Source organism: Rhea americana, unplaced genomic scaffold (assembly GCF_003343005.1).
Source record: "Rhea americana isolate MKP2758 unplaced genomic scaffold, rheAme1 scaffold_335, whole genome shotgun sequence".
NCBI classification, from domain to species: Eukaryota; Metazoa; Chordata; class Aves; order Rheiformes; family Rheidae; genus Rhea; species Rhea americana.
The window spans coordinates 239,123-266,324 of NW_028186463.1; the positions used below are offsets into that span (position 1 = coordinate 239,123).

The 27,202-nt window shown below is 41.0% G+C and overlaps 1 protein-coding gene and 1 non-coding gene across 2 annotated transcripts in view; both read right to left on the minus strand.

Annotated features, from left to right (window-relative positions):
• Positions 1-4,148: 4,148 nt before the first annotated feature.
• PGM2L1 (phosphoglucomutase 2 like 1) overlaps positions 4,149-27,202 on the minus strand; it is a 53,357-nt gene continuing 30,303 nt past the window's right edge. Inside the window, exons 3-14 of the mRNA XM_085311204.1 lie at positions 24,627-24,733; positions 22,389-22,473; positions 21,271-21,354; positions 19,415-19,608; positions 18,263-18,452; positions 17,982-18,079; positions 16,997-17,177; positions 15,255-15,348; positions 13,798-13,927; positions 11,420-11,609; positions 10,650-10,783; positions 4,149-8,625 (exon numbers count right to left, since the gene is read on the minus strand). Coding sequence (XP_085167330.1) covers positions 8,523-8,625; positions 10,650-10,783; positions 11,420-11,609; positions 13,798-13,927; positions 15,255-15,348; positions 16,997-17,177; positions 17,982-18,079; positions 18,263-18,452; positions 19,415-19,608; positions 21,271-21,354; positions 22,389-22,473; positions 24,627-24,733 — 1,590 coding nt within the window. The 3' untranslated portion in view covers positions 4,149-8,522. The remainder of the gene's footprint in view (positions 8,626-10,649; positions 10,784-11,419; positions 11,610-13,797; positions 13,928-15,254; positions 15,349-16,996; positions 17,178-17,981; positions 18,080-18,262; positions 18,453-19,414; positions 19,609-21,270; positions 21,355-22,388; positions 22,474-24,626; positions 24,734-27,202) is intronic.
• LOC146592333 (U2 spliceosomal RNA) lies at positions 14,805-14,995 on the minus strand. Its single transcript, XR_014896604.1, has one exon. It is a non-coding gene; the product is annotated as a U2 spliceosomal RNA (small nuclear RNA).

The window sequence follows — 27,202 nt, forward strand, 5'->3', positions numbered from 1 at the left end:
AGCCCGGCGAGCCCGGCGAGCTCGAGACGGCCTCCTACGTCTTCTTCGGCGTCGTGCTGGCCCTCATCGGCGTCGTCTTCCTCATGGTGCTCTACCTGAACCGGCGCGGCATCAAGCGCTGGCTGCACAACCTGCGCGAGGCTTGCCGCGACCAGATGGAGGGCTACCACTACCGCTACGAGCAGGACGCCGACCCCCGGCGCGCCAGCGCCGCCGGCCCCGCCGGCCTCTGAGCCCGCCGGCGCCCGGACTCCGCTCTCACCGTGTACAGATTTCTATTCCACGAGCGCAGGACTTCACTTGCTTTTTTCTTATTTTTTTTTGGGGGGGGGGGAGAGGGGATGGTTTGCTTCCCTTGCTCCAAACGCAGAGGAAAACCCAGCGTCTCCCCCCCGGCTCCCAGCCCGCGGACTGATTTTGAGCGCGGACTGCGACGCAGCAGCTGCACTAGGTCGCCGCCGCCGCGCTTTGTAATTTAAAACCAGCGGAGCGAAAGGCTAGCGCGCTCGCCCACGCCTGCTGTAGACCTGCGCCTGTTACTGTATCCTAGAGCAAATATATCGAAGGCTGCATCCCTTGTACTGGCGGTTTTCTATAAAGCTTGGTTGCAATTATTTCGGAGGACTCGGTGGCCGAAGCAACGCTGTCGCGGTTGGGGCTTGCGGAGGAAGGCAGGCAGCCGCCGGGGGCTTCGCTGCGGCTCCCAAACCACTTCTTCTCTGCTCCTTCGGTGGCCCCGGGAGCAGAGCTCGGGTTTCGCCGGTCCTGCTCCTTCCCCRTTAAGGTGGGGAAAGGGGTTGGGGCGAATTGTCCGGATCGAGGTTTCCAAAGCAATTTTGGGCTCCTGAGTGTTTCGGTATCTTAGTTTATGAGACGCCTGCGTCCGCTGAGCGCCAGGGAGAGCCAGTGTGGGACGGCAGCTCGCAGTTATTTCCTAAAGCAAAGCTGTAACTTTTGCAGCCTGGCATTTTAAAATGCCAAAGTTCGGCGCAGTGCTGAAATGTGTAGTTTTGGGAGTCTTGACACCTTAAAATGCAAAAGTTTGGTGCAGCACTGAAAATTGTAGTTTTTTGCAGTCCGGCACCTTAAAATGCAAGTGGTCGGTGCAGCGCTGCGGATGTAAACACTGCGTTTTCGTACGCTGGCGGTCGCCTCTCTGTACCGAGCGGCTGGTGCCGAGGGGTGCAAGGATTAGGGCTGCGTCGGTGCCAGCCGGGTGCTTCGGGGTCCTCGGGGCCAGGGAGGGAGCAGCGGGTCCCGGCTTGTCGCCCGGGCTGGGACCTCGGCGGGCGCCCAGAGGCTCCTGGCGGTGACACTGTGATGGAGCTGCAGTGCAAAGTGCCTGAAAAACAGACGAGCTTCGGGACGCTTGTTTGCAAGGTTGTGCCCTGAAACTGTGKTTTTTTTAACTGCGTTGCACAGCACCCGCAAACGAGCCCTTGGCCCGTCGCTCTCCTGAGCTGGGGGGSTGCTGTGTAAACACAGTGGGGCGAAATTTTTAATTATTCTTTTTTTTCCCCCATTTCGGGATTTTTATTTATTTTTTCCTCCCCCCTCGGCCAGCGGCTCCTTCAGGACAGGAGGTTTTGCGCCGCAGGGCTGAGCAGCCCCCGGGGAGGGGGGGATAACGTCTTGCCGGGCTGCCCTGCGCCGCGGCTCCCTGCTCTCCTGCGGGGGATTAGCCTGGGCTTGGGCCCTGCGCCCCGCGGTTCGCACCCGCGCCCCTGTGCACGCCGCCGCGCGCGTGCCCGCCCGTGCGAGGCTGCACGCGCGCAGACAGACGYGTTCCCACGCCTGCTCGCAGGTGCAAGCTGCTCCCGGCGGTCACCCGCCGGCTCGGGCGCAAGCAGGGAGCGCCGAGGCCCTGATGCGCCCCGCGCGGAGCGGCTTTCTCCGGACCTCCCCTCTCGCTCCGCGCCTCGGTTTCCCCGCAAGGGCGCAGGCAGCTGCCGCGTCTCCCCTCTCCCTGGGACGCGCTCGGGGGATGTTTGGGGCCGTGGCGGCGGGCAGCAGCACGGGCCGGCCGTGCTCCGTCCCCGAGCCCTTCGCTGGAGGAGGCTGCAGCAGCCCATCGCCACCAAACCGCCGCGGAAGAGGGGGGCGAAAGCAGGGCCGGAGGGTCCGTCGGCGAGCAGCGTCCTGGGGGGGGGGCGAGCACCGGGTGTCCGGCCGAGGGCTCCGAGCATCCTTCAGGGATGCAGGGCGGGTGCAGCCCGGCCACGGCGGGCGCAGGGCGCGCTGCAGCGCCGGCCGGGGGGCGGGGGGGGCCGCGGCCCCCTGCGCACAGGCTCGCGGTGACATCCAGCGCCGGCTGCTGCAATTACAGAGCGAGGCAGCGCAGCGACCCCCGGGACGCCCCGCTGCGCGAGCCGCCGCCACCGCTACCTCCGCCCAAGTAAGCTGAGCTCCCGCCGCCCCCCTCGGGGGTCGCCCCCGCTTGCAGCGGGGCCGGACGCTCCTGCCGCGCGCGGGGCTGCGAGGCGGGGAAGGGGATGAGGGCGAAGGCGGGCGAGCTGGGAGGAGGAGGATGGCCCCGACGCCGAGCAGGGGGGATTATTCAGCCCTGCCGGGGAGCGGCAGCTGCTGATTCCCGTGCAGACCCCCCGGGGCGCGAAGGGATGGGGGGGGATCGACTTGGACGCGGTGCCGTGGAACCATCTCGTATTGACCTTGGCAACRCTTATAAAAAGCCTAAGAATATATAAGAACGTGTTAAAATCAACCCTTTTCCAAAAGGTTTTAAGAGGGAGTGCAGGAACCCCGCAGCTTTGCCTGGAGGCTGCAGCACGGGGTGGACTTCAGGGAGCAGCAACATGGGGCTTTTTCCCACCCGGACTCTATTCTGTGCCCGTCTGTTGGGCTCACTGGCCCAAAGGCTGCCTGAACCACCCTTCTTTGGGGTGGGGAAGGTGAATGCCAGCCCCCACGTTGGATCTGCAGGCAGGGACCTTTCTCACCACCACAACTCACCCTCAACAGCGGCGGCTCATGTCCAAAGCGCAGTCCGGTCCCCTGCACTCATTCCCCTGCTAAGGGCTCAGAAAAAGCCCCCCCTACCAGCTCCCTTCTAGGACAGTTGCTTTCCCTGAAGCTAGTTCACCCCCCAAAAATGCCAGCCTCTCCTGCTGGCTTGTGCCAGTCCACCCTGTGGCCCCGAATATCCACCTGAACCTGCTTCAATGTGTATCAGTGATAAATCTACACCTTTTTTGGAGCACAGCCCCCCTGTTCTTTCTGCATCATCTTGCCAGGTCTTTTTCTTGCCCATGTTTACGAAGATGAACAATCTATGTTAGCCCATGTAACCAAAATTGTTCAGCATGGCTGGGAAAGCTCCCCCGGGCAGGGAGCTGCAGACGTGGGGCAGTGTTTCTTCGTCCAATTCCTGCCTGCTCAGAAGAAAAAAGAAAGAAACATTCATATGTGTGTCTGCTGCCAGACCCTCTGTCCCCAAATCTCTGGGTTCCCCCAAATCTTGTGGAGCCCCAAGTTGCTCCCCCTAACTCATCACCCTCTCTGGCGTGAGCAGCAACAAGTCACTGCTTGACTCTGCACCCTGACCAAGGCTCCCTTCCCACCTGCTTCATGGTGGCATCAGTGGAAAATTCAGGTCACAACTAGTGCACTATTCCTTAGGGCTACACCTTGGGACAWCTTTAGTGCCAAGCCCTTTGGATGTGACAGCTCCTCGCTTAATGACATTCAGCTCATCTTTTCTCTCTCATTCAGAAGGATGAACTTCTGAATAGCTTCCTCAGGAAATCCTGCTGCTCCTGGGACTTGGACAACAGAGACCCAGTGTGCAGCTGCGTACGTGCAAGTCCCATCCCAACCTTTTTTCCTTTCGAAACTCCTATTGTGCTGCTCGGACGGTCAGCGTCCAGCCACCCCACAGATTTGCAATTAGGTCCTTTCCCCCTTTCCTCCCCACCCCGTAGCACAAGCTGCCAAGACTGATGGTGCGCGCTGCCTTTCCTTCATGCAAGGAATGTATTGTACCAATACAGCATTTTGAGTGGCACACGGTCAATATTTCCTTCTACACCAACCCAAGAACAGCTGATCTGCCAGCTCTATTTTGGACTGGTAATACTGTTTGATTAAAGAATACAGAGGAAATATRAAGGATTGCTACTACGATGAGAACATTTTATTACTTACAACACTTTATTCAGCTAAATCCACATAGCAATACACACAGAAGTACTTCAGAAAAGTGCAAATTCTCACTCTGTACTTATACTATGCCCTAATCTTACAGGAGACCAGACACTGGATAAACATGAGTATAGATATACAACTCCCCAGGATTCTAGACAAGAATAATGCAAATTCAGATACTGAGCTTCAATTACCTTGTACAAAAGCTACTTTTGAGCACGCAGTGGGTGAGGGAGGATACAAAATGTACTAGGTACCAGGAATTCAGTGTAAAGATGAACTCCAAATCATCCAGGCATCACCAAACAGCTCCTCTCTTGTACGTTAGGAACAGGGGAACAGGGGAAAAGATAGAATGAAATGTTGACAAAAGTAGCTTTAAGATTAAAGTGAACATTCAATTAATTTTCAACTTTATTCATCTGGCATTTTTTGTTGCTTTAAAGAAACAGCACATACTATTTAACGCATGACAAAAATTGGGCTTGGCATGATGAAATGGGCAGACCAAACCCTCTACTAAGATTAAGGATTCTTAACCTGCAATGCTTTGTGTAACAGCTATTACAGCCACTGTGCTACGCCGATGTGACAAGCTGTACCTCCACCATCCAGCCTCTAGAAGCATCTCATCTCCTTCTGCCCTGGAATCAGTTCTTTATGTCCAGGCCTGGATCTGAGATATTCTGTAACCAGCAGTAGCTACACCACATTTTTTGCAAAGGTCTTCATGACGTGTTCCTCAGACACAGGAGCCCACATTCAAAGCAAGCATCAGTACCTGTCGAGGTGCCAAGGTCAACACCACTGCAATATTTTTTCTAGATTAACAAAACAGCTTTCCAAAGACAGTCTACAACTTCTATGCCATTCTACATAAAAGAAATCATCATTCCATCTGGTGGCTTTTCCCCTCAATATTTTGAGAAATTCACAAATACATATAGCTTTAGTAAAATGGGAACTGAAGTCCCTAATATTTTAGGAAACAGGCACACATGGGACAAAGAGTGCAACCTGACTACTGCTAAATCAGAGAACGCCATTATAATTTTCAACATGCAGGTATCCTTTGACTAAAGATACAGCAACAGCCTGAGATTAGTCAAGAACTACCCAAGGCAGATAAGACACCCAGGCACTGCACACTGCATGTTATAAGTCATTTCAATGCCTGAAACAGAGACACAGAATTTTAATTCTTACTTTACTATATCGATGATACAAATGAACACACACACAAAAGAAATGCTAGATATTTAAAGTTACAGAATAGGAAACCTATTCAGGCAGGATCCCAGTTATCTGAGTGAGACAGATTAAGACCACCTCATCAAAAAGGGAAAAGACAAAAAAACAAGCACTCTCATTTTTAACAAATGATAAAAATAAATCATTGGCAGTATGGTTACAGTTTAAGCTGATGGCTTGCTGTAGACCAACCTTTGAAAAGGTGTATGTTAATTGGAAGCGCCTAATAAGTAACATCCAGAATGTATTTTGATCTATTACCTGGCTCCTGCTCAAGTTTTGATAGTCTTTTGTTCTTCTTTGAAAAGTAGTAAAGAATGAACAACTGAAAAGATTGTGCACAAGTCCAAAAACTCTTAACATTGTGTATAACAAAGTTACAGAGCAATGAAATAAGAGAACTATAGTCCTTCACAGTAACAGAAGGGAGGTAAGACAAAAGGGAGGAGAAAAGGAAAAATGTTCCACAAATGGAACGGTATAAATATATCAAACAGTTCAAATACAACAGGAAAACAAGGGTAGCAGCAGTTTAAAAACAGCAATAGTTATTATACCCTTAAAATACATTCAATGTGTTGTGCCTGTTGCTGTCATTTCAAAAGCACTACTACATCTATAACATACTGCTCAAATAATAAGGGCCTCAATGTACTGATGAGAAGAACTTAACTCCTCATGGATGCTTTTATTAAAGATATTTGACCATGAACAGTGACTAACTTTTAAGAAGGCCACGACCAACTTTTAAGAAGGCCGATTTCAAAAATATAACCACAATTTACTACATTTATAACTCTGGCCTACTGATATAAAGCAGACCTCTCTGGGAAACAGCAGATTCCTGCTCTTCGTGGGAGCAAAACGTAACTCACAAGATGTAACTCCCAATACTAACCACTACTACAACGCACACACAGGCTGGGCTAATCACACACAATAAGCTTTTTACAGTGTTTATCATTGTTCAAAATCATGTTCTGAAGTGACTTGCTCTCTTCTGAACTACTACTAGATATTTAAAATCAAAATCCAAAACACCTAAGGCCTTGAGTCGGCTGCCAATGAAACAAACTACAGAACCTCCTTCAACTTTAGTGGAGTCAGAGCAGGATCCAAACCAGCACCTTCTTGTGGCAACTGAAGACACAGCAGCACTCAGAGACGTGCCTTTGCACCTTCTGACACCTCCCCAAAGCTGTGCAATATCATGAGTACACTCAAAGCTTAAATGCTTGCACCTATTTTCCCCACAACATCAGTCAAATATACAATTAAGAAAAAAAAAAACTTTTTTTGGCATTCGATACACTTCACACAATTGCAGAACTATTTGGAAATATTTTCTCTTAAAAATAAATAAATATTGGCGACAAATAAAAATTTGTGCAGCACACCTTCTGCAGTACATGTACATTCATATACAGCAAAATACTTATTCACTGTTATAGTGCAAAGCTTCTGTCAGCATGAAATATCCAACAYCCACACAGACACAAACTTCAGTGCTCTTTAAAGCCATCTAGATGCAATGCATATAAAACCACTCTGCACAGTCCTATGGCATCAAGCTGTAAGGGCATAATACGAWGGAGGATAGATTTAAAGGTTTAACAATAGTGGCAAAACAACGTTTTTAACTTAAGTGAATCTTAAATTCTTCTTATGTATTCTTCTATACAGAGTTTAAATGTTCAGTTGTATCTATTTGCTGTATTTAATTACTGTAATGTGAGAGCAAACAGACGTCCAGAATGCCACTGACCTTGTTCTGAAGGCTTATATTAGTAATTTGGTAGCACACATTAATAAGTGCTATTCTCAGTTAATCAATATGCAGTTTTTCTAAATGTGTTGTTTCAGTCAAAAGAGATCTTCCACAGCTTTTCTATGCCAAAAACATGGATTTCATCTTCTGAAACACTAGCTATCAAGCTACATGAGAACTTTCTACATCAGTCTATCTTTTGGAAAAAAAATGCTTAGTAGTATCACTTTCTACTCAACCAAAGATAAAAAACCTAATGAGAAGTAGTAAAAATTTGAAATAAAAGATAAAGATCAACTGTATTTGCAGACCACTATTCTAACAGGAATTAGTTTTCAAGGTGTGACAACAAAAAAAAAAAAAAAAAATCAAGGGGGTCAGTGTCTCACCTCCACTCTCTTCCGTTTTTCATACATAAGGACACTGTGAATTCAAGTTGTTAAAACCAGAAAAGCCACTAACTGGAATTTTTAAAAGCTACTGAATTCCCCAAACCTCTATTAAAAAAAAGTTTAAGTTCCTTCAGGGATGTAAAGGTGGATGAAAAACGATTACGTAGCCTACAGTAGTCAGAACAGGCAATTTAACCAAGAAATGCACAGGTTTCTATTCACTCGGAAGCCTTGGAAAGGCACTACACAACTGAAAAACCAGACTGCAAGTGGAACTGCATGTGTTGCCACTATTTTCACTGTCAAGTAAACATTTTAGGATACAGAGAGGAAAGATACAATGCACCAAGAGCACCTTTAACAACAGAAAGATATTTATGCGTCTGAAAAAAGTCGTATCGGAACAACTTGCCTAAACAAGAAATCCTAAGCACTGAATTCTACTTTAACATATTTGTAAATTAAGACCTGTAATAATGACACCCACATTCACACACAACAGCTACGAAGAAGCAGACTTTTTGTTACCAGTTTTGTGTGATCACTTCCTTCAAATACTACGAATACTAGATTTAAGAACTTTTTCACACAAAAAAGTACTGAGTACTTGAAATTAGTTTAAGACAAAGACCAGTGGCTAATATCAGGTGTCTCATACCTACTACAGAAGTTCATTTACGTTGGCATAATTCAATTAACCTTTTGGTCAAAAGAATGCAAAATTCTAGTTAATAAATTCCATCCCCCTCCTTCATTTCCTTTCCCCTTGATGCAGTTTGTTAGCCTGGACTTTGGTGAAAAAGCTGACAAAATAATGCTGCTTCTATGTAGGTAGAAATTTAGCTGTTCGTTTAAACATACACACGTAAAACGGAGTTCTGTTCTTGGTTCCTTTGTTTCACGTGACGCAGCACAAGAGGCCACTTCTTTAAACACCAGTTATAGGAGCTCTAAGCAGAACGCCAGATCAGTCCATTCTTATCRGGTTCAAGAAAATTCTCAATTAAAGCCTCAATAAGTTTCTGAAGTTCTTCTTCAAGAAAGGTCCTGTCACTAGAAAGAGAATAATCAGATGCCAGAGGTTAGAGTAACACTAAGCATCTATTTTAAAAGTGCAAGATCTGATGGTGATGGACTGGCTCTATTACTCAGACCTGCTTGCTTATCAGACTACCATTTGGCAGGGATTATCGCAATATTAATCTAGACATGAAAAATAATAGCCACTAGAGGTCTCTCATCTAGCAGGAAAAGCACGAGAGCTAGTGGTTGTAAAACTGATGCAAAACAAACAGGTCAGATACAGATTAGAGGCTGAGGAAAAAATAAGAATGAAGTGCTAATAGAAGGGGTAGATTCCCTATATCCACCTTTATCAAACTCCAGATGCCCTTCTAGGACACAGGACYGTGTTTTAACTAAAGCATTAATTACAAGGACTCAGCAGTTGGATGAAGTGTCGCAGCTCGGAAAGAGGACACCGTAATATAGTAATCCCTTCCCAGTTTAAAAGCCCAGATGTTTATTTGTATAAAAAGGCAAGAAACACATTTGCAAAGAATATGCATTGCAGCACACCTTTAAAGATGCATACTCCTTTCTTCCCCTGTGCGTCTCACTGGAGRAAGAGGAACTCATTCTGGTTTTAAAGAATGGGCAGAACAAGCTTTTTAATTTACATCTGCTTTGTTCATTTGTGGAAGTGGCAATACACTATCGCCCTTCAGGTCACTTCTTTCTTTTAAAAAGCACCTCAAAACACTACAACAGAACTGACTTTCCTGATGCTCAGCTTTTAAGAATTATCAGTAAACAACAACTTACAGAAGTATTTGCAAAATTATTACAGGGAGGGGTGCTTTGAAGCAGCTACAAAGCATTTTATGCCTTGAACCACAGAATCTTGGAAGTGTTTCAAATTCATATTCTAAATTATGATTACACTATCCAGAATTACTGAAAAAAGCATTACATTTTATTCCTCTGAGTTACCAGAATGAACATCAAAAGCTGCAATGACCCAAAGTATCTCAGTTCTTCTCCACTACTGTTACACATCTGGCCTCACTTGTGTTAAGTACACACTTAACGAGGCTGGAGGCAATGTTTCTAGCATTTATTTCTTCTTTGTGGGTCCAGCTGTTTGCCTCAACTATATCTTATCCTTTCTTCAGCTGATAAGAATACCTTGGCAGTGTAATCAAATAGTATCTTGCCCACTTTCAGATTTAYAGAAGCATGTTCCAAGTGGACTGAGAATTTTCATACCCTCATAAAGTATATTCATATATTAGACAGTCAACAAGCTCTCTTAGCAATGAAACTACAAGCTTCATCTTCATACATTCAGAACTCTACTGTGTAGAGCCTCTACCACTTCTCTGACTAGCTGTTATCACAAGTGCAATTCAGAACAATTAGGAAAAAACAATTTACAAAATAATTTAAAAACAATTTTAAAAAAATTAGACCTAGGACACGGGTCTAACAGGAGGGGTAACGGCACAATTTAATTCAGGAATTTAAATCATGAGTCTACTTCTCTCCATTGGCTACACCAGAATCCCAGACTCCTGATTTGCACTCTTGATTTCAGTGGTGTACACATGCCTTATAATTCTTTTTTTTTCTCCTTTTTTAAAACTGGAAGAAGCTGAATCCAGGTGGCTGTCAAAAGGAGAGTGACCTCTATTTATTATCTGTTAACTCAGTGCAACACAGCAGATTCCCAAATGCAATAGGAATCCACCTGGGTTGCAGCACATTTGTCAGCAGCAGCACAACTTTGTAACATTTTAATTCCAAGCAAATAATGAACTGGGGTGAGAGCAGAACTCTTCTGTAGTAGCAGGTGCTTAAGATTCAATTCCTTGTCGTCTTATGCACTACAGAGGCATCCCTTATGATCGGTACATGCACCGGTCTGGCCAGCGTAATGAGTTCAAGCACTCAGCTAAGGGCTCAGGTTTCAGAGGGGGCAGCAGAGGAACCCTTCCCCTCTGGGGGACCAAASACTCGGTACTGTCCCGTAAGTCTGCAGACATTTTGCAATGTGGGCACGCAGACCCGTTACTGACCTCTGTTCAGGCAGCGCGCACATCTCTGCGTAATACTTGATCTTTGGTTCTGTTCCACTTGTCCGAAGGGTGGCAACACAACCATTTTGAAACGCGAAAGTGATCATCTGACTGCTTTTACTCACTGGCAGCACCTACATAAACAACRTTTTAACACAACACACCCCAATGAACACAAAAGTAGCTTTTTAATAGAACAGTTGGTATATACAAATTTAAACAGACATGCTGAAATTCAATGCATTATACATCCACCAACCAGTCCAAAAACTCAGACAAGTCATTTTAGCCTAGCATACAAGCCTATTATCCTTATCAGACTCAATACTTCAGCTAGTGGGACTGCCTATTACTCCCATAAGAATTCCAACATCTGGAAACTTGCTATAAGTTCAGCAACTGTTTCCAAACGTTTTCAAATGAAGACTTTTAAAATCAGTCCTTAAAACAGAAGGAAATATATCATTAATATGCAGTACAACCTTCAGTTTTCTTCAAAATGCTGCAACTTAAAGAGCTGCAGTAGCATCGAATTCACTTTAATAAGGATTACTTGTTATATCAAAAAAAAGTCAGTAGGATAGCCAAGCCATTTCAACTTTTAAGAATATTTCCCCAGTAAACATTATTAATCAGTGTATAATATTGTAATCTAAGTTGATATCCCACATGCTTGACATCATAGCATCTCTCGGTATAGTTCTTGGTGTACTTAACCCTCAGTCTCTTCAGAAAGAGAACCTCTCCTGCAAAAATACTTTCCAACTCACCGATTTCTTATTTGACTGGCTGCTATCATAGCCAGTGGTAATATCTCGCACATGTAATATGTTATAAACACCACAAAACTTTGGATAAGACTGAGGGCCATCGAAGTTCCGAAGCTTTTCAAATATTCTTTTGATAGTAGAAGGATCATAGCACAAAAAATAGGAAGTCTTTGATATATGATATCCATACCTATAAACAGAAGAATTTTTTCTGTTACAACATTCAGAAGTTTTCCGCACACTTGTTATCTACAGAATCTAGTTTTGGAAAAAGAAAGTGGTAAAACAAAACAAAGAACACTGTTCTCAYAGGTGTGAGAACACAGATACCTACATGCAAATGTTTGCACACTGAAGCAGACTTCATCGCATTCCTCAGAACACCTTGTGGTATTTTTAAATGCAARAGTTTTGGGTTCCAAATAAATAAAAGCCAGTGGTTTGACTACATGCAACCTTGGTAGCCATCAGGAAATTAATATGCAGCACCATTCACAGAAACATATTACTAAAACTGTATTTTGACTTAAAACCATCAAAAGTTGTCTACTGTAGCTACGTGAGAAGTCACAACAAAAGATTATTTCAATGGTCTGAGAAAAGTGGTTGTTCAGTTTTCACTACCATCACCAATCCAACTGTAAGCAAGCACTCACTATGTACAGCAACCATGTTTGCACTTTGAGGTTTAAGACGTTCTTCACTACATTTCATCCACTCCCCATTCTACAGAAAATGATAATTCTGTAGAGACCRATCATCGCAGCCTGCAAAATTAGCCTGATTGGAAGATGAATCCTTCACCCATCATTATCCTTGTCAGTTTTTCAATCCTTCTATGCAGAGACAGTTTCTGCTACAAATTGCATACGACAGGGTGAACTTCTGAGCACCACAAAGAGACAAATGACCAGAGGCGAAACTGCCTCAAGAGCGTTTTAGTAGCAGAACCTAAACCACAGGCCAGAGCAATACTAATAAATCTTTTCAAGGTCCGTGTAATGTACATCCTTGTGAAACTCTTGGCTTTTCCATTTCTACCAAACCTAAGGTATGTAAACATGCAAGACTGCTATGTGCACATACAAATAGTGTAGTGAAATACCATTTAAATATACATTAACAGAAGTCTTAGAATTTAAAGTCTTGCAACAAACTTTGCACTCTACAAATTGTAAGAATACAAAGAATGTGTGAGCTATGTCTTTAATTAACCATCGTACGTAAAGCACCATAACACAACTCTTCCAAACCAGGCTATTTTATTCTCATCTTAGAATGTAAGAAATTATTGTAACAAGCAACGTGCAATTTTATTGGAAGGAGAAAGTGATTTTATTCTGCACAAATGTCTAATCAAGTTGATTTTACCCACTAATACACTCACATCCACACACTTGTGATCACCGAGACATATGTGTTCAAGGAGTGTGCAACACAAACAACAAGGGACACTAGCTGTCTGAACCCTCAACATCTCCTCTGGGTTATTCCTGATTGGTAATGACAAAGTACTTTTGGAAACATCTTTTATACCCATTAAGACCCAAGAGCCCTTTTGCCTTAAACTTTGTTTACTTCAGGCTACATAAATTTTATACAACTGTGCTAACCATTGTTTCTGTTTCCTTGCGCTGCGTTTCTTAGGGCCACAGTGAGCCTTCCTGCTGCGCCAGCAGGAAAGGAATGGCATATATAATTTGCTGTAAATGTGCTGCCATCCTCCAGCTGTCAGAGTTCAGGAACTTATGCTGATGAGCTGCGGTTCATCACAGTACGTAACTTTTGATCTGGACATAAACAACATGTTCCTCATTTTATTTCTGTCAATTGTATCTGTAGATATTATACCCAGGCCAATTCTTTTAATCTTTGTTCTGCTGTTTCTCCTGGTGCTTTTACACACACATTTCCATCCACACTTCATTTTTACCAATCATAATATTTCTATTACAAGTTTCAGCAAGAACAGAAAATGACTTTTCAACAATCTCCAGACTAGGATTAAGTGTAAAATACTAAGCATTTAAAGAGGTGCACATGSAACACAACTAAGATACAGCTTCCTGTCAGAAGAGAAGAGAACTAACATAGCACGAATCAAGTAAGAGATAAGAATTTGCGAGGTTGATCCGTCAACAAATGGACTCTACTCTTACATAACTTATTACAGATACCAGGTAGAAAGGGCCTCTATAGCCCTTTGGGATACATAGTTTTTAAGGAGTATCTGTAATACTGAAGATTGCAATCTGCAGTAGCAACAAAAGAAAATCTATATTGAGAAAACATCTGAGGGACATATTAAATATATTTACTAAATTATTTAAAAATCAAAAATAGTTAAGTAGACTGTATTAAAGAAAAATGCAACTTACGTTTCATATATCTTGGTGAGCTTCTGTGCTAGTGTTAGGTTATTGCCTTCCAGGTAAGTTGCCATTTCAGCTATGACCACAGCAGCACTTACACCATCTTTATCGAACACTGATGTACCACACATGAACCCTACAAGTAAACAGTTTATTGTGGAAAACTAAGCTGACATACTACAACATTGATTCATTTGGGGAGAAGCTGCAATACATTTTCATGTAAATGAACATGTAAGTTATCTTTATTACTGCATATGAATTCCCCTCTTCTAAAAAAATCTAATCAATTTAGAGATTATAGGGCTGGAAAGATACGTGCTATCAGGTGTTAGCTCCAGACAGATAAAATCTGCTGTCTATAGGAATCCCTCATAGTGCAGTGCTAAACACAAGGATATGTTTGTCTTGTGCAAGCACACCAATACTGCAAAATGTCTTACCAGTAATTTGAATCAAAGGAATCTCTACAGATGCAGACTTGACAAACCACTTTACACAATACTGCAAAGCTACCATCTTTTGACTATAAGGAATCAAGCTCTTGCTCGCGAATTGCTTCAAAAGTTTCCCGAATTTTACGAATGTGGAAGGAAACTGGTATGGACACACACCCTCTTTAGTAAGGGCTTCATTTTCAACTGACATACTGCATGTGAACATAATCCCCTAAAGAGCTGTCATTCAGCCTAAGAAATGGAAAACTCCTATAGCTGAAGYGTTTGCTACGCAGCTCTGTACAAATGAGTGGTTTTAGCAAGATTACTAGTGAGAATAGAGTGCTCATGACCTTTTAATGAAAGTTACTATAGAACTGCTAAGTTTTGATAATGAAAGTTAGTTGTTTTTAGTTAGCAATTTAAGTCATTAAAGAATAGTCAAGGGAAATCTTCAGCAGAGTGAAAAGCAGTTTCTAAAGGCAAGGTTAGAGAGATTATTCATGCACTTCCATGAAGGAGTTAATGCTATTACTATACATGACTAGACTCTTCATAGACTTATTTTTTCAGAGGGGATGGTGTTTGGCTCCTGGAGGAAATGCAGTACTGGTGGGATAAACAGCATGACTTAGGCAAGCCCCCGGGTAGCCTCCCAGCTCCATAAAGCCATTTAATAGTTAATCCTCATGGGGAGGACCTGTAAGATATTAACTGGTTAAGAATAGATCCTGTGCTTGATCTTAGTTAAGAGGCTAAGAAGCAACAGTAGTTTAGCTCTGGCATCTCCAGACTATTAACTTGTATCAGAATGAGAGATCTGACCGGATCATAATTGTTAATGTATCATTTATAGTGACAGTTGGCAAGTTGACATAAAAGTAAAATACTGATACTAGTGAGCAGAAGGACAAAGAACCAAAATCAAGTACTTTTGTGTTTCTCTTCACAACTAAGACTACTGCTTTATAGTCACATTTCCCCCATATGCCTCTCAATATTTTAATGTTATACTAATATACATACCAATAGACTCTTCAAAGGCAAAAAGAATTTCTTTTCCAGTATCTAGGAGATCTTTTACTCTACTTCCAATCCATTTAAAACCAGGAAGTGTTTCCTGAAACAAAACAAACAGACTGCACTATGTAAGCCTTTTTTATTCAATTTCAGGTCAAACAAGAAAGTGTACTTGCTTGATCAAAGGTAACCTCTGTTTTGTTCACCTCCAGGATGCTTTCTTAAATGGGAATCTTATGTGCTAGACTTGGAAAAAAGCAAAAGTCTCAGACGAGGGCAGGGAGAAGAGGTGATGCATTAAGGATTTTAGGGTCAACAGGAAAGACTGCTGCAGAGTCCAAATGCCAAAGTTAATGCCATTTTTCTTATTTCCTTGAAATAATTATTCTCAATTTTATCTGATTCATAACAGAGGAGGGGCAGTAAAGACAAGCATTATACAATCCGGACTTTCAATTTAGACCATGAACCTAAGGCAAAAAATTGCTGAATAGCATTTTACTAATGAACACTTAACTAGGAACCGAATATTTAAATCAGAAATAAGTGTGCTTGAAAGATTATGATTTTTTTCCAAGATCAGATAAGAAGATCTCACCTTTCTATAGGGCTCATCAGATGAGACAACAGTACAAAGTTAACAAAAAATGACATCAATATAAGCAGCAATTTGGAATGACTGTAAAAGTACTGTCTTTGCTCTTCAGATCACACAAAAGCAGCCAAAATTTATAAACTATCTTCTCAGAGAAAAGGAGGGTACAAAGAGGGTAAGCTTTTCAGGAGAAGATAGAGGGGTTCTATAAATTCCTAACTGTTTTCCAATCAAATGTGCCTCCTTCCTGGAAGAGAAACTATGACCAGTATTTAGTGAGACAATGAAATTCACTATGGGAAGTGATATGCAACCTGGTTAAGCATATCTGGACAGTCATTCAAAATGGTTTTCACAACCGTTTTCAATTTTAGTTTTTAATTCTTCATTATCTGGCAAAATATCTTTTTCTACTACACGCTGGTTTTAACTGGGACATTTGTATTAAACAAGACCTGGATCTTGTACATTTATGTTTATGCTAAGTTTTCGAGCACTTGCTTCTCTTACAGTTAACAGCTAAAAGTCTCAGAAATCTGAGAAATCTATCAGTCTGGAGTGCTACCCATTTTTTTTTTTTTCTTATCAAGTCCTTAATGAAACACCACAAAATAACCGAGCATAAGAGTTCTTCCATCTGTCACAATCTGAGGTAAAATCAAATTTAAAACATATTAATGGACTAGGCACCTGAAACAACATTGTACATCCTCTAAATATTTCTCACAAAACCAGAAAAAAGCATTTCATTTTTGTAGTACACACACCAATACCACAGGCTCACACTCTCTCACACAGAATTTATATCTAGGGAAATAACCAAGACAAACCCATTTCACTACATTTGATGTAAGTCTTAATTTGTGTCACCCATTACAGTTTCCTTGCAGCTTTTCATATTGATAGAGTAGTCTGCATTTATTGTAATATGCATTAAGAACCACTGCAGATATAAGTCTGTGATGCTGTAATCAGACTCGTCTAAGTAAAACTTCATAAACTGGACTGCACAAAAATTCACAGCCAAACGATTGAGAGATATTTGTCTCAAGTTTGTCATTTTGTAAATTCATACATAGGGGGCTACATCGAGAAAACGGCAATCAAATTTTACTCTGCCAAGGAAACAACAAATCACAAAAAACACACTTACTTCAAAGTGAAATCCTTCTTTAAGTGCAATTGCCCTCAAAATTTTAGAAGAGACTGTGGTCGCTAACATGTAAACATTCTTCACATCAGCATCTTTGGAACAGTTTTCCTTCCAGCAAGAAAACATCCACCACCCAAACAAAGCTGCTAGCTCGTTGCCAGTGAACACCTTCCAGCAGCCACTACAGACAGGATAGAAAACAGCAGTGCTTTTTCAGGGTCCCCAAGACCATCTATTCAGGAGGAAGYGTTTTTCTGCAGTCACTGGAACAGGAATCTGAGCATACTACTGACAAGCTGCTCTATAAAAAGCCACGATACTAACAGGACTCCGCATTTATCACGTCTCTGTGATTTACAAGCCCAGTGAGTTCTGCTAGCAAGCAAAGACACCAATTAACTTTCCTTACTATCAACTTTAAAACAGCTTATGTCTTTTTAATTTATCAAACAGATGTACAGCAGCCTAAGTTTTTGCCTTTAGGTAATACCTTTGCAACAGCACGTTACAGACTGTTACTTACACAATGATCAGAATTTGGGCCTGTTAGCAGGGAAGAAAAATAATTTCTATTCAGYAGGAAGAAGCCAGGGAAAAAAAATACATATATATATATATATCCATATCAGTTAACTGTCCCCAGGCAGCATTTGTTTTTCTATTAGAAGTCAGAAAGCAGAGACAAGACTTTCTAAAGACTGTCTTTAACAACCACTCAACATTTCAGTAGTTTTATCTGTTCATTTACTATATTACCGATAAGTATTCCATCACATCTTTTCCAAGTTATTAACTGATTTAAGATACATTACTTCAGCTAGAGCTATGATAAAAGATGAAGTTAGCAAGAAAAAAATTCAAATTACTAAGTCGCAACAGTAAAGAAGGATTTTAAAGTGTGTATCTGTCTACCTTGTTGGGACATTTAGTGAATTTCACTACCTTTTCTTCAGGAAGAGATGAAACAAAAGGTTCCATTACTTACTTCTCCTGTTGTTCTGCCACTGCTAATCTATCTGCATCTGGATCAGTGGCCACTACTACTCTAGCACCTTCTTTCTCTGCAAGCCTCAGTGACAACTCCTGGTGGGAGGAAGGAAAAAAAGACACAAAATCAAGTAAATTCATAGTCATACTTCTTATTTATACATATAATACATAATGAAAGAAAAGCTGTTCCCTGCTTTGTTTTTGTCACAGTATCATATCCAAACAAAAGAAAGCCCACAGAAATATATAAATTTAATGAAGTACAAACAAAAATACCAGCACAGATTCTCCTTCTTCAGGATTTGGACATCTGACAGTAGAGAAGTCCGGATCGGGATCTTTTTGTTCAGGTACTGGAATGGGGGGCTGAAAGCCAAATGCTTTAAAAGCCAGCTGCACGTAGTCATGTCCAACACCATGAAATGAAGTATGAACAAACTTCAAGTTTGTTTGTATGTTTAACTCTCTGAGAAGAGAGGAGAGAAAAAAAATCAGTAACATTTTCAGTATTTCACAAAACTACCTCCATATGGAAAAGCAAACTAAAAAGAAGACACAATCATACTTTGTACTATTCTGATTTCTGCAGCAATGTCAAATAAGTCATAAGTTAAAAGTGTTCATTTGGACATTCACTAGAAATTGCTGTTTTGAAGCTTCTCCCTGTGAAAAACAGAATTATTTATCTTCTACTGAGCTGGCTGAAAATCTCCCAAAACCAAACCATTAATTTCTACAACAAATTTGAGCTCTTCTACCATCCTGATAATCTTACTCTAACTCTAATCCACCTACTTTCCTTATTCTGCTCCTTTACTGTTTTCTTCAGCCCTACCTAACCTTTAACCATTTTATTTCTATTTCATACATGTATGCTTCACACCTTTGCTATGAATCTTGGCTTTTTTTTTTTTTTTTTAAACTCTGAGCACATTCATTTGCACAGTGTGGTTCGTATCAGGATGCATTATCGCAGCCTGCTCTCCAAGGACAGTGGCTGGACTTGTGTCTCAAACTAGCTGCTTATTGTCAAAAAATACTATCTAGTCCTAAAGACAGTGACCATCTAATTTACAGCGAAACGCTAGAGAAAGGACGGAACTAGACAGAACAGGAAGATGACTCAAAATTCTTCCCACAACAAAGAGCGCAGAACAACAGCCTCAAGCACTGATGTCCCTGGCAGGGTGGAGCACAAGGCTTCTGAGTACTATAAAGGCAGAAATCAAGCCACTGATCTGTGGCAATAAAAATCACTACATGTATGTCAGAAACTATAAAACTTCTGGAAGACAGCCCAAGACCTAAAGCCAAATCAAAAATGTTTATGTATGCTTTATTATTAAGTTGTATCTCTCAGCACTCAATTTACAACATGGTATCCCACAACTTAAACTGTACTGAACTTAAATTTTTTTTATACAATACCTATGATAACAGATCTTTTTCAGATCTTCCATGTAACAGTCACAAATTTTCTTCAGAGGATCTTGTCTAAGGGGACTGGTATCTACTAGATTCTCATTCCAAGAGCCATTCCATGGTTCAACACACTCTTCTATACATTTTATAATTTCCTTATCATGAGGAGACGTGATCTGTGCTCCATTTTCCCAATAAACCTAGTATAAGTTTAAGGAAAACAAGACAAAGTTTATTACAAAGATTATTAACTTTATTAATTGTCTTAGAGGATTTCATGTGCTTCTGGGTTCTTGAAATTACACACAAAAGACAWGCAGCAAACTGACTCAGTTCTCAGAAGTCACTTAGAATCACATAGGTTTATGATTTAATTTATGTAATGATAGCTATTCAGCAACGTGATCTACTTTCAAAAAAGCTGGTATTCAGCTATTACAGCTGAAATAATCAGGACCTGAGAACCTGATGCTAGGCACTCACATTTGAAAGTGTTGTGCAAAGCGTAACAGAAGAAAAAATGTCTGGCATTCCTTTAGAAAAAGGACAACTTGTTTTCCAAATCAGAGCAAAACAGATAAGCAGTGTGCCAAGGCACATTTTTTCCATAACAACTGTAATCTTTCAACTAGAAGCGCTATCAAGTCCCGAACTAAAAAAAGTCTTTGTGTAAAGAATTATCAAGATGCCTATTTTCCTGTAATTTTGTTTCCAATAGCACGGCTGACTTCACAGTGCAGACTTTCTGCTCAGAACAATCTCTCTCTCTTTTACTGACTGCTGGTTTCATCAAAAACAGCATGGGTATTCACTATACCTTCAAAACTACRATTTTGTCAGGTTTGGTTAAAATTGTCTAAAGAAGTTGTCGAATTGCCGAATTGCCAGAGGAAATAGTGGAAGATAATCTTTTTTTTTTTTTTGAAAGACAAGAAAGAAAAACAGTATCCTGATAAAAGTAATATGCTTTTGTATCAAAAGACACAAATATAATGGGTTCTTCATAAATTAAGCACTTTGAAAATTCATATCACCTATTTTCTCATTCATTTGTAGAGCTAAGTATTTGTAGAGCTGAAGTACTTGTTCCACAGAGGACAAATCTAGTACAACCACCTTCCCCAAGAGTTACCTATACGCAGTGTAATGTGATTGGTATTTCTTACCACTACCATTACTCACTGTCTGTTAACTGAGCTTCTCCAAGGCTAAGTTCCATTTTTTATGCTTAGGTTTCAGTTTTGATTCTCAGAAAGTTTAAAAAAAACAAACAAAAAAAAAAACAAAACAAGAACCTGTTACAATACTGCATAAGCAACATTTGCTGGTATGGATGGCTGCACTGTTCCAAGCTTTCAAAAACTGAGGTAAAATTAAGCCACGTCTCCCACTGTCCAGAGAAAACATCTTACAGAGAATATCACAATAATTTACACAGTTTTATCAATCAACTATTAAATTGTCACCATCTGCAGCACAGTTACCTACTGTGCTGACCAATTCATCTCTGAAGTCCTTGTTCAGTTTTGATCTCATTTCTAAATTTAAGAAATGAACACATAATAAGCTGCTTAGGTATTTCTCTACCTGTTGATTAGACTCTGTGGAATGTCACAGTAGACTTGCGCTCAAGATACGTAAGTAATGTTGCTTTAAGTTCCAGTATTAGAAAAAAAACATGTAATTGAGAAGTCAAAAAAAGATGAGTTACTTGAAATCACTTTTCTTCCCAAYGAACACACACATATACGCGTGTGTCCCCACCCAGAAAAAGCCGAAATGTCTGKCAGTACATCTAAGCCATATACATAATACTGGAAAACAGCTGGCCATGATATACAAACTTCCAGCCCTGGACCCACCTTGTATCCATTGTCCTCCTTCCGGTTATGGGATGCTGTGATCATCACACCTGCAACAGCTTTGAGCTGCTTAACAGCATAGGGCTGAGAAGAAAAAAAAGAAAAAAGCTACATCAATTTAACCATGAATTCAGCAGCTGGCACAAGTATCATGCAATTATTAGGACAGTTCTGTAACAGGATGCTACAGGACAATTGGCTCTTAATATTTCACCAGCTTATTTGAAAACTGGATACATGAATGCTTATCATTCCATTTTCTGCAGAGAGAAAACTTGGACACAGTAACACTATTTTATTGCATAGAAACATTATTCTATTTCCCAAATACATTAACATAGTTTTAACCAGCCACGTAAAGAAAGCTTACACCTGAATTACACTGGGTTTTGAGAAAGAAGAAAAAAATGAAAAGGAATGAAGGAATTCACCAAAAGGCTTGTTGAAAAACTACAGATGCTCCTACCTAAATAATGCCTAGTCTTTTCAGTCCTCCCCTAGAAAAAAGATCAACATACACCAGCATACTAGAAAAGCCTTCTTCTATTTTATAAGATCTAAAACTTTACAAGAAACAGCTTCCATGACTATGGCATTACACTTGTCCTAAGAAATTAAGCACATTTTAAATAAAAATTTTAACATTCTTTAAGGGAACAGAAAGCTCTGTTGCTTGAGATATTAAAAATGAAAATAGTCCTTTACTTCTTCCACTCTAAGCAGCATTACTGTACAGTCCAAAAACATACACTCCTTCTGTAYGTGCATTTCTACACATACACAGTTTGATCTCTACGACACTTACATGTTTAAGTACAGAATAAAATAATAGCAAAATATGTCACCTGTAATTAATACAGCAAAGCCTGGACTGCAGTAAGTATTGCCCTATTACAGCAACACCTAGGATGAAATGTGATTCTATTAACTATTTGCACAGAGAAGAATTCAGTGACTTTTTTTTATAGTCTCTTTGAAAAGCCAAGTGTTCCCAACATCCTGTTTTTCTGCTTACATGCTGGAATTTAAGAACATTATTAGTTCAGGTTTTAAGCAAATTTTCAAACTCTCCCTTAACTGTATGGTTCATCAGTACAAAAGAGATGATGACAACTCACCACAAAGGGTGTAGGGACATATGTTGAAAAGAAGTACACAGGTACATCTTTAGCCAGGAGCACTGCTGCAGTGAGCTTTGCAAGTCTATCAACAGGAAGAAAACATTTGGTCAACCCAACTCCCCACAACAATYGAGCACTCTCACGGTATTACCGTAACCTTCATTTCACGTTTCTCCTACTTCCCTCTAGTGTGTTATTGATTACACTAAATGCTGCATCCCACAGTTTGTATTGCTAGCAGCAGTTCTCTGGTTGTAGAATCTGTGACAGTTGTCATTTGTTGACTGAAGAGTGCAAAGCACTTCAATCAACCATGTAAATTAGCTAGTGGTATCAAAAAAAGAGATAAGAGCCTGCTGCTGTAACATCTGTCCTTAATTCAAGACAGATAGAACCAGGTATCCCGAAGAGCACAGCTTGTTCAGCAGTTTCAGACAATTTACATAAAGCAATCCTATTCCTAAAACACACTGCTGCAAACCTGCATTTTCTTATCCCAGTCAATTTAGACACAGTTACAGCAGTATCTGTGGTTTTAAATCCTGCCGTTATAATAATCTTTTCCCTTTCAAGAAGCAGGAAAATTAATTCTCTTTCACGTAACAGTTTGATAGGAAGCAGTTCTTTTCAAGTCAGGTATACACAACTCAGCAGTTAGAATTGGGAAGTCTTGCTCAGAGAGGCAAAGCAGATGAGAGATTACATAGCATAAGTTTATTTTGCTCACTTATTTTTACAGACAAGCATCAATACTTAATTACTTATCTCACATGATGAGTATACTGTAACAGTGTAACTTTCAGTTACTCAGAATTTCACCATAGTGCCTATTAAATGTAACCTGAACCACTTAAAAGCTTTCAAGAGCTAAGCCACAACTGGCTTATGCCAACGTAATTATGGGCAATTGCCAGAAGTTCTGCCATGTTCCTCACATCCAGCCACCTCCCTCAGCTCTGGAACTGATGCAAAAAAGGGGCACTAGGGCTCACATAAAGAAAGYTGGATGAGCATGCTGATTTGCTTGAAAAAAAACTCTTCTGGGGAGGTTCAGTTTGATTTAACAGTTGTGTAACTATGTGTCAATCCAAGGAGACAGAAGAAAGCAGGCAGTTAAGAACTGAATTGCTCCTTTGACGTGAGAAAAATTACGAATGTGCTGCCATCAAGTCAGAATTGCTCCTTTTCAGCCTCACAAAGCTTGTATTTCCCTTAAATATCTACATTTTAAAGCAGTATACAACCCAAACAACCTGGATAACAGTACCTGCAAATTCAATGCAATACACAAGCTCAAAAACTTTATACGAAGGCTGGCAGATAATGTACTASGTATAAAGATCAAACTTGAAGGTATGGAGATGCGGATTTGGGGGAAGTGGAAAAAAAAAACTTAGAAGACAGTCACTTCTAAGAAGGCAGTCATTAGATTCTACACTCTATTATACCAAGGACTTCTATATTCTTACAATATTAAATGTTGAAAATAATGACAAAAATAAACAATTAACTACAGTAACAACCGTTATATTTTTCTAAAGCATGCTATTAAACTTGATCTGTTTTCCTCCCCTAATGACAAGATCTGCAAGGAATCAGGGATCCCTACAGCATTCAAAAAGCAGTTCTCTTAATAACACTACCCCTTTTGGCTAAACATCCTCTCTTCTCCCTCCCACAAATAGCACAGTTTCACCTCACCAAAGTTTACATTTTAGGCATTCCAGCTGAGAGATTTYCAGTGCAGAAATACACTGAGATCACAGACTAACGTAACAGGTACCAAAATACTGAATTACAGTAGCTGAAGGTAGAATTCTTTTCACCCAAGCATGTTTAATCGGATGTGCAATATAAAAGAATGACACTGTTAACAATAGCACATTAATATTAAATGATTTCAAAGTAGGTGTTAGTATTCTGAGTTTACCTTCACATTCAAATTTCTCTCCCAGCATATCAACTTCTTAATGTCTGCCTAATGTTCTTGCATATTTAGACTTGCGTAAATTTTTTGGTGAAGTGACTAGCCTTACATTCCACATTTGCATGGCAACTGGTACTACAAGACTTTAGTTCATGCCACTCTTCATTACTATTAAAATGGACTAAGGGGAGGGGGAAAACAGTCTGTGCAGTTCATGACATAAAAATGTTCTGACAGAATGGAATTCATATTTTGATTCAAAGCCACAATTTAATTTCTAGTCTTGCAAATGTAATCAATACTCATACTTCTTACTGCTGCAGTTGCTGGTCACCTGACCTCGTGTGTCATATCCAACAACAAAGCCTCTCTGCTTAAAGTCTGAAAAACACCTCTCAAGATACTTGTAGATCCCCTGGGGAAAAAAATAGAGAAAGAAAAAAAGGAAACATGAGCTCTATTATAATAGATACGAATATTAAAAATCATCTTTCACACAGAACAATACAATGTCAAGAGTTAAAATACAGAACAGTAAATTTTCAGTGATATTCACAGAACAAGCATATTTCTTTCTCCCAAAGTGTTCACAGAAAGAAAGAGAGCAAACAGAGAAATAGCTGAGGAAAATAATAGAACATTTCTCAGTGACCAAACAGCCTAAAAGGAAAGCTAGGACCAGTAGAATCCTCAAGCAGCAAACATCTGTCTTCATCTTGTAATATACTTTATGTACAAAAGGTACAAACCATTTTTTTTGAAAGAATCAATTGATAAAAATCCATTTTAATTAAACAAGCCATATGTGGCTGGTGATAGTCAGGGCTAATCTTCACTTCCATGTTCACAGTATAAGTTGGTTATCTTTTCACCAATGGCTTCCAAAATTTTTAGCTCTAAATTTGCATTAGAAGAATGTTACAGCTTTACCTACTTTTTTTTAAAAAAAAAAGTTTACTGCTAGTGAAGTGTTCCACATGTGTAAAGTCTTCGATTTATACACTAAACAAGTAACAGTAGTACAGACAAGCTRTCTGCTGTCCTGTGCATCAAGCCAGAACCTTTCCAAAAGCAACATACCATGTAAGAGGTGAGCACGAGGAGTTGATGAAGCAAGTAAATCTTTATGGCATAAACTGGGGTGAATAGAAATATGCACTGACACATACAAGGGAGAAAAACAAGCAGCCTCTCAGCCATCTGTCTCTCAAGATTTGTGGAAGAAGCAGTATTATGTTAGACAAACTGGTACTAGTTGGAAGCAGTATTATGTTAGACAAACTGGAACTAGTTGGAAAAAAAAACTATGGCATTTAATATTTTCAAAATCATTTTCAAAATCATTAGGAATCAAAGCAAGTTCAGATAGAATAAGTTACATTCACGTCCACACAAGAAAGGCAAGGTGTTACAAACCATAAAACTCTGTCCTTACAAATGTAAAACTATTATTTACTATTTCTATTTCCTATCAGCTACCCAAGAACTTTACCTCAACAACAGAAACATCCCTTGAGCATGTGGGYAACCCTGTTACCTCCAGGATTCTGCACAAATTTCTTCTTTATCCCTTACTTCCAATTGGTAAACACCGCAGATTTGGAGGGTTTTTTGAGCATACAGCGACCTCTAATGCCAGCATCCTTTCACATCTCCTAGCTTTCTACTACCTCATTCCTCAAACACTCATTTATTTTGGTTGGAAAGTAAGGGTCAGTGTTGGTCTTTTCCATAGATTAGATCTTTTGTGCTTTCTTCTCTGCACCTCATCCCAGCTATTTCAGCATAAGCAGTTTTGGTAACTACTGGGTGCCACCACAATCTAAATAACACTCCAGTCAAGGGTGAGATAAGATTTTTCCCCAAACATTCTTTTAAACTAGTTTCACTTTTAGACAGAGATGAAAGATTTTGAATGAATAAAAAACATCAATGGTTTATGTCTTTACATTTTGCCATAGAGAAGTTTCACAGAAACACAGAATGGTTGAGGTTGCAAGGGACCTCTGGAGATCATCTAGGCCAACCCCCCTGCTCAAGCAGAGTAATCTACAGCATGTTGCACAGGACCCTGTCCAGACAGATTTTGAATATGTCCAAGGATGGAGATTCTACAACCTCTCTGGGCAACCTGGTCCAGTGCTCTGTCACCTTCACAGGAAAGAAGTTGCTTTTCCTCATACTTGGAGCTTCCTGTGTTTCAGTTTGTGCCCACTGCCTCTCGTCCTGTCCCTGGGCACCACTGAAAAGAGTCTGGCCCCGTCCTCTCCAGATCCCCCCTTAAGTTACTTACACACATTGATAAGATCCTCCCTCAGCCTTTTCTTCTCCAGGCTAAATAGGCCCAACTCTTGCAGCTGTTCCTCATAGGGCAGATGCTCCAGTCCCTTCATCATCTTCGTAGCCCTTCACTGGACACTCTCCAGTAGCTCCATGTCTCTCTTGGAATGGGGAGCCCAGAACTGGACACAGTACTTGAGATGAGGCCTCCCCAGGGCTGAGGAGATGGGCAGGATCATCTCCCTCMACCTSMTGGCAACACTCTTCCTAATGCACCCCAGGAGACCATTGACCTTCTTGGCCACAAGGGCACACTGCTGGCTCATGGTCAACTTGTTGCCCACTGGTACTCCCAGGTACTCCCAGAGCTGCTTTCTAGCAGATCAGCCCCAGACTGTACTGGTGCACAGCGTTATTCCTCCTCAAGGCCACAACTCTGCACTAGCCTTTCTTGAACTTCATGAGGTTCTTCTCCACCCAGCTCTCCAGCCTGTCCAGATCCTCTGAATGGCAGCACYGCCCTCTGGTGTATCCACTACTACTCCCAGTTTGGTATCATCAGCAAACTGGCTGAGAGTACGCTCTGTCCCTTCACCAAGGTCAT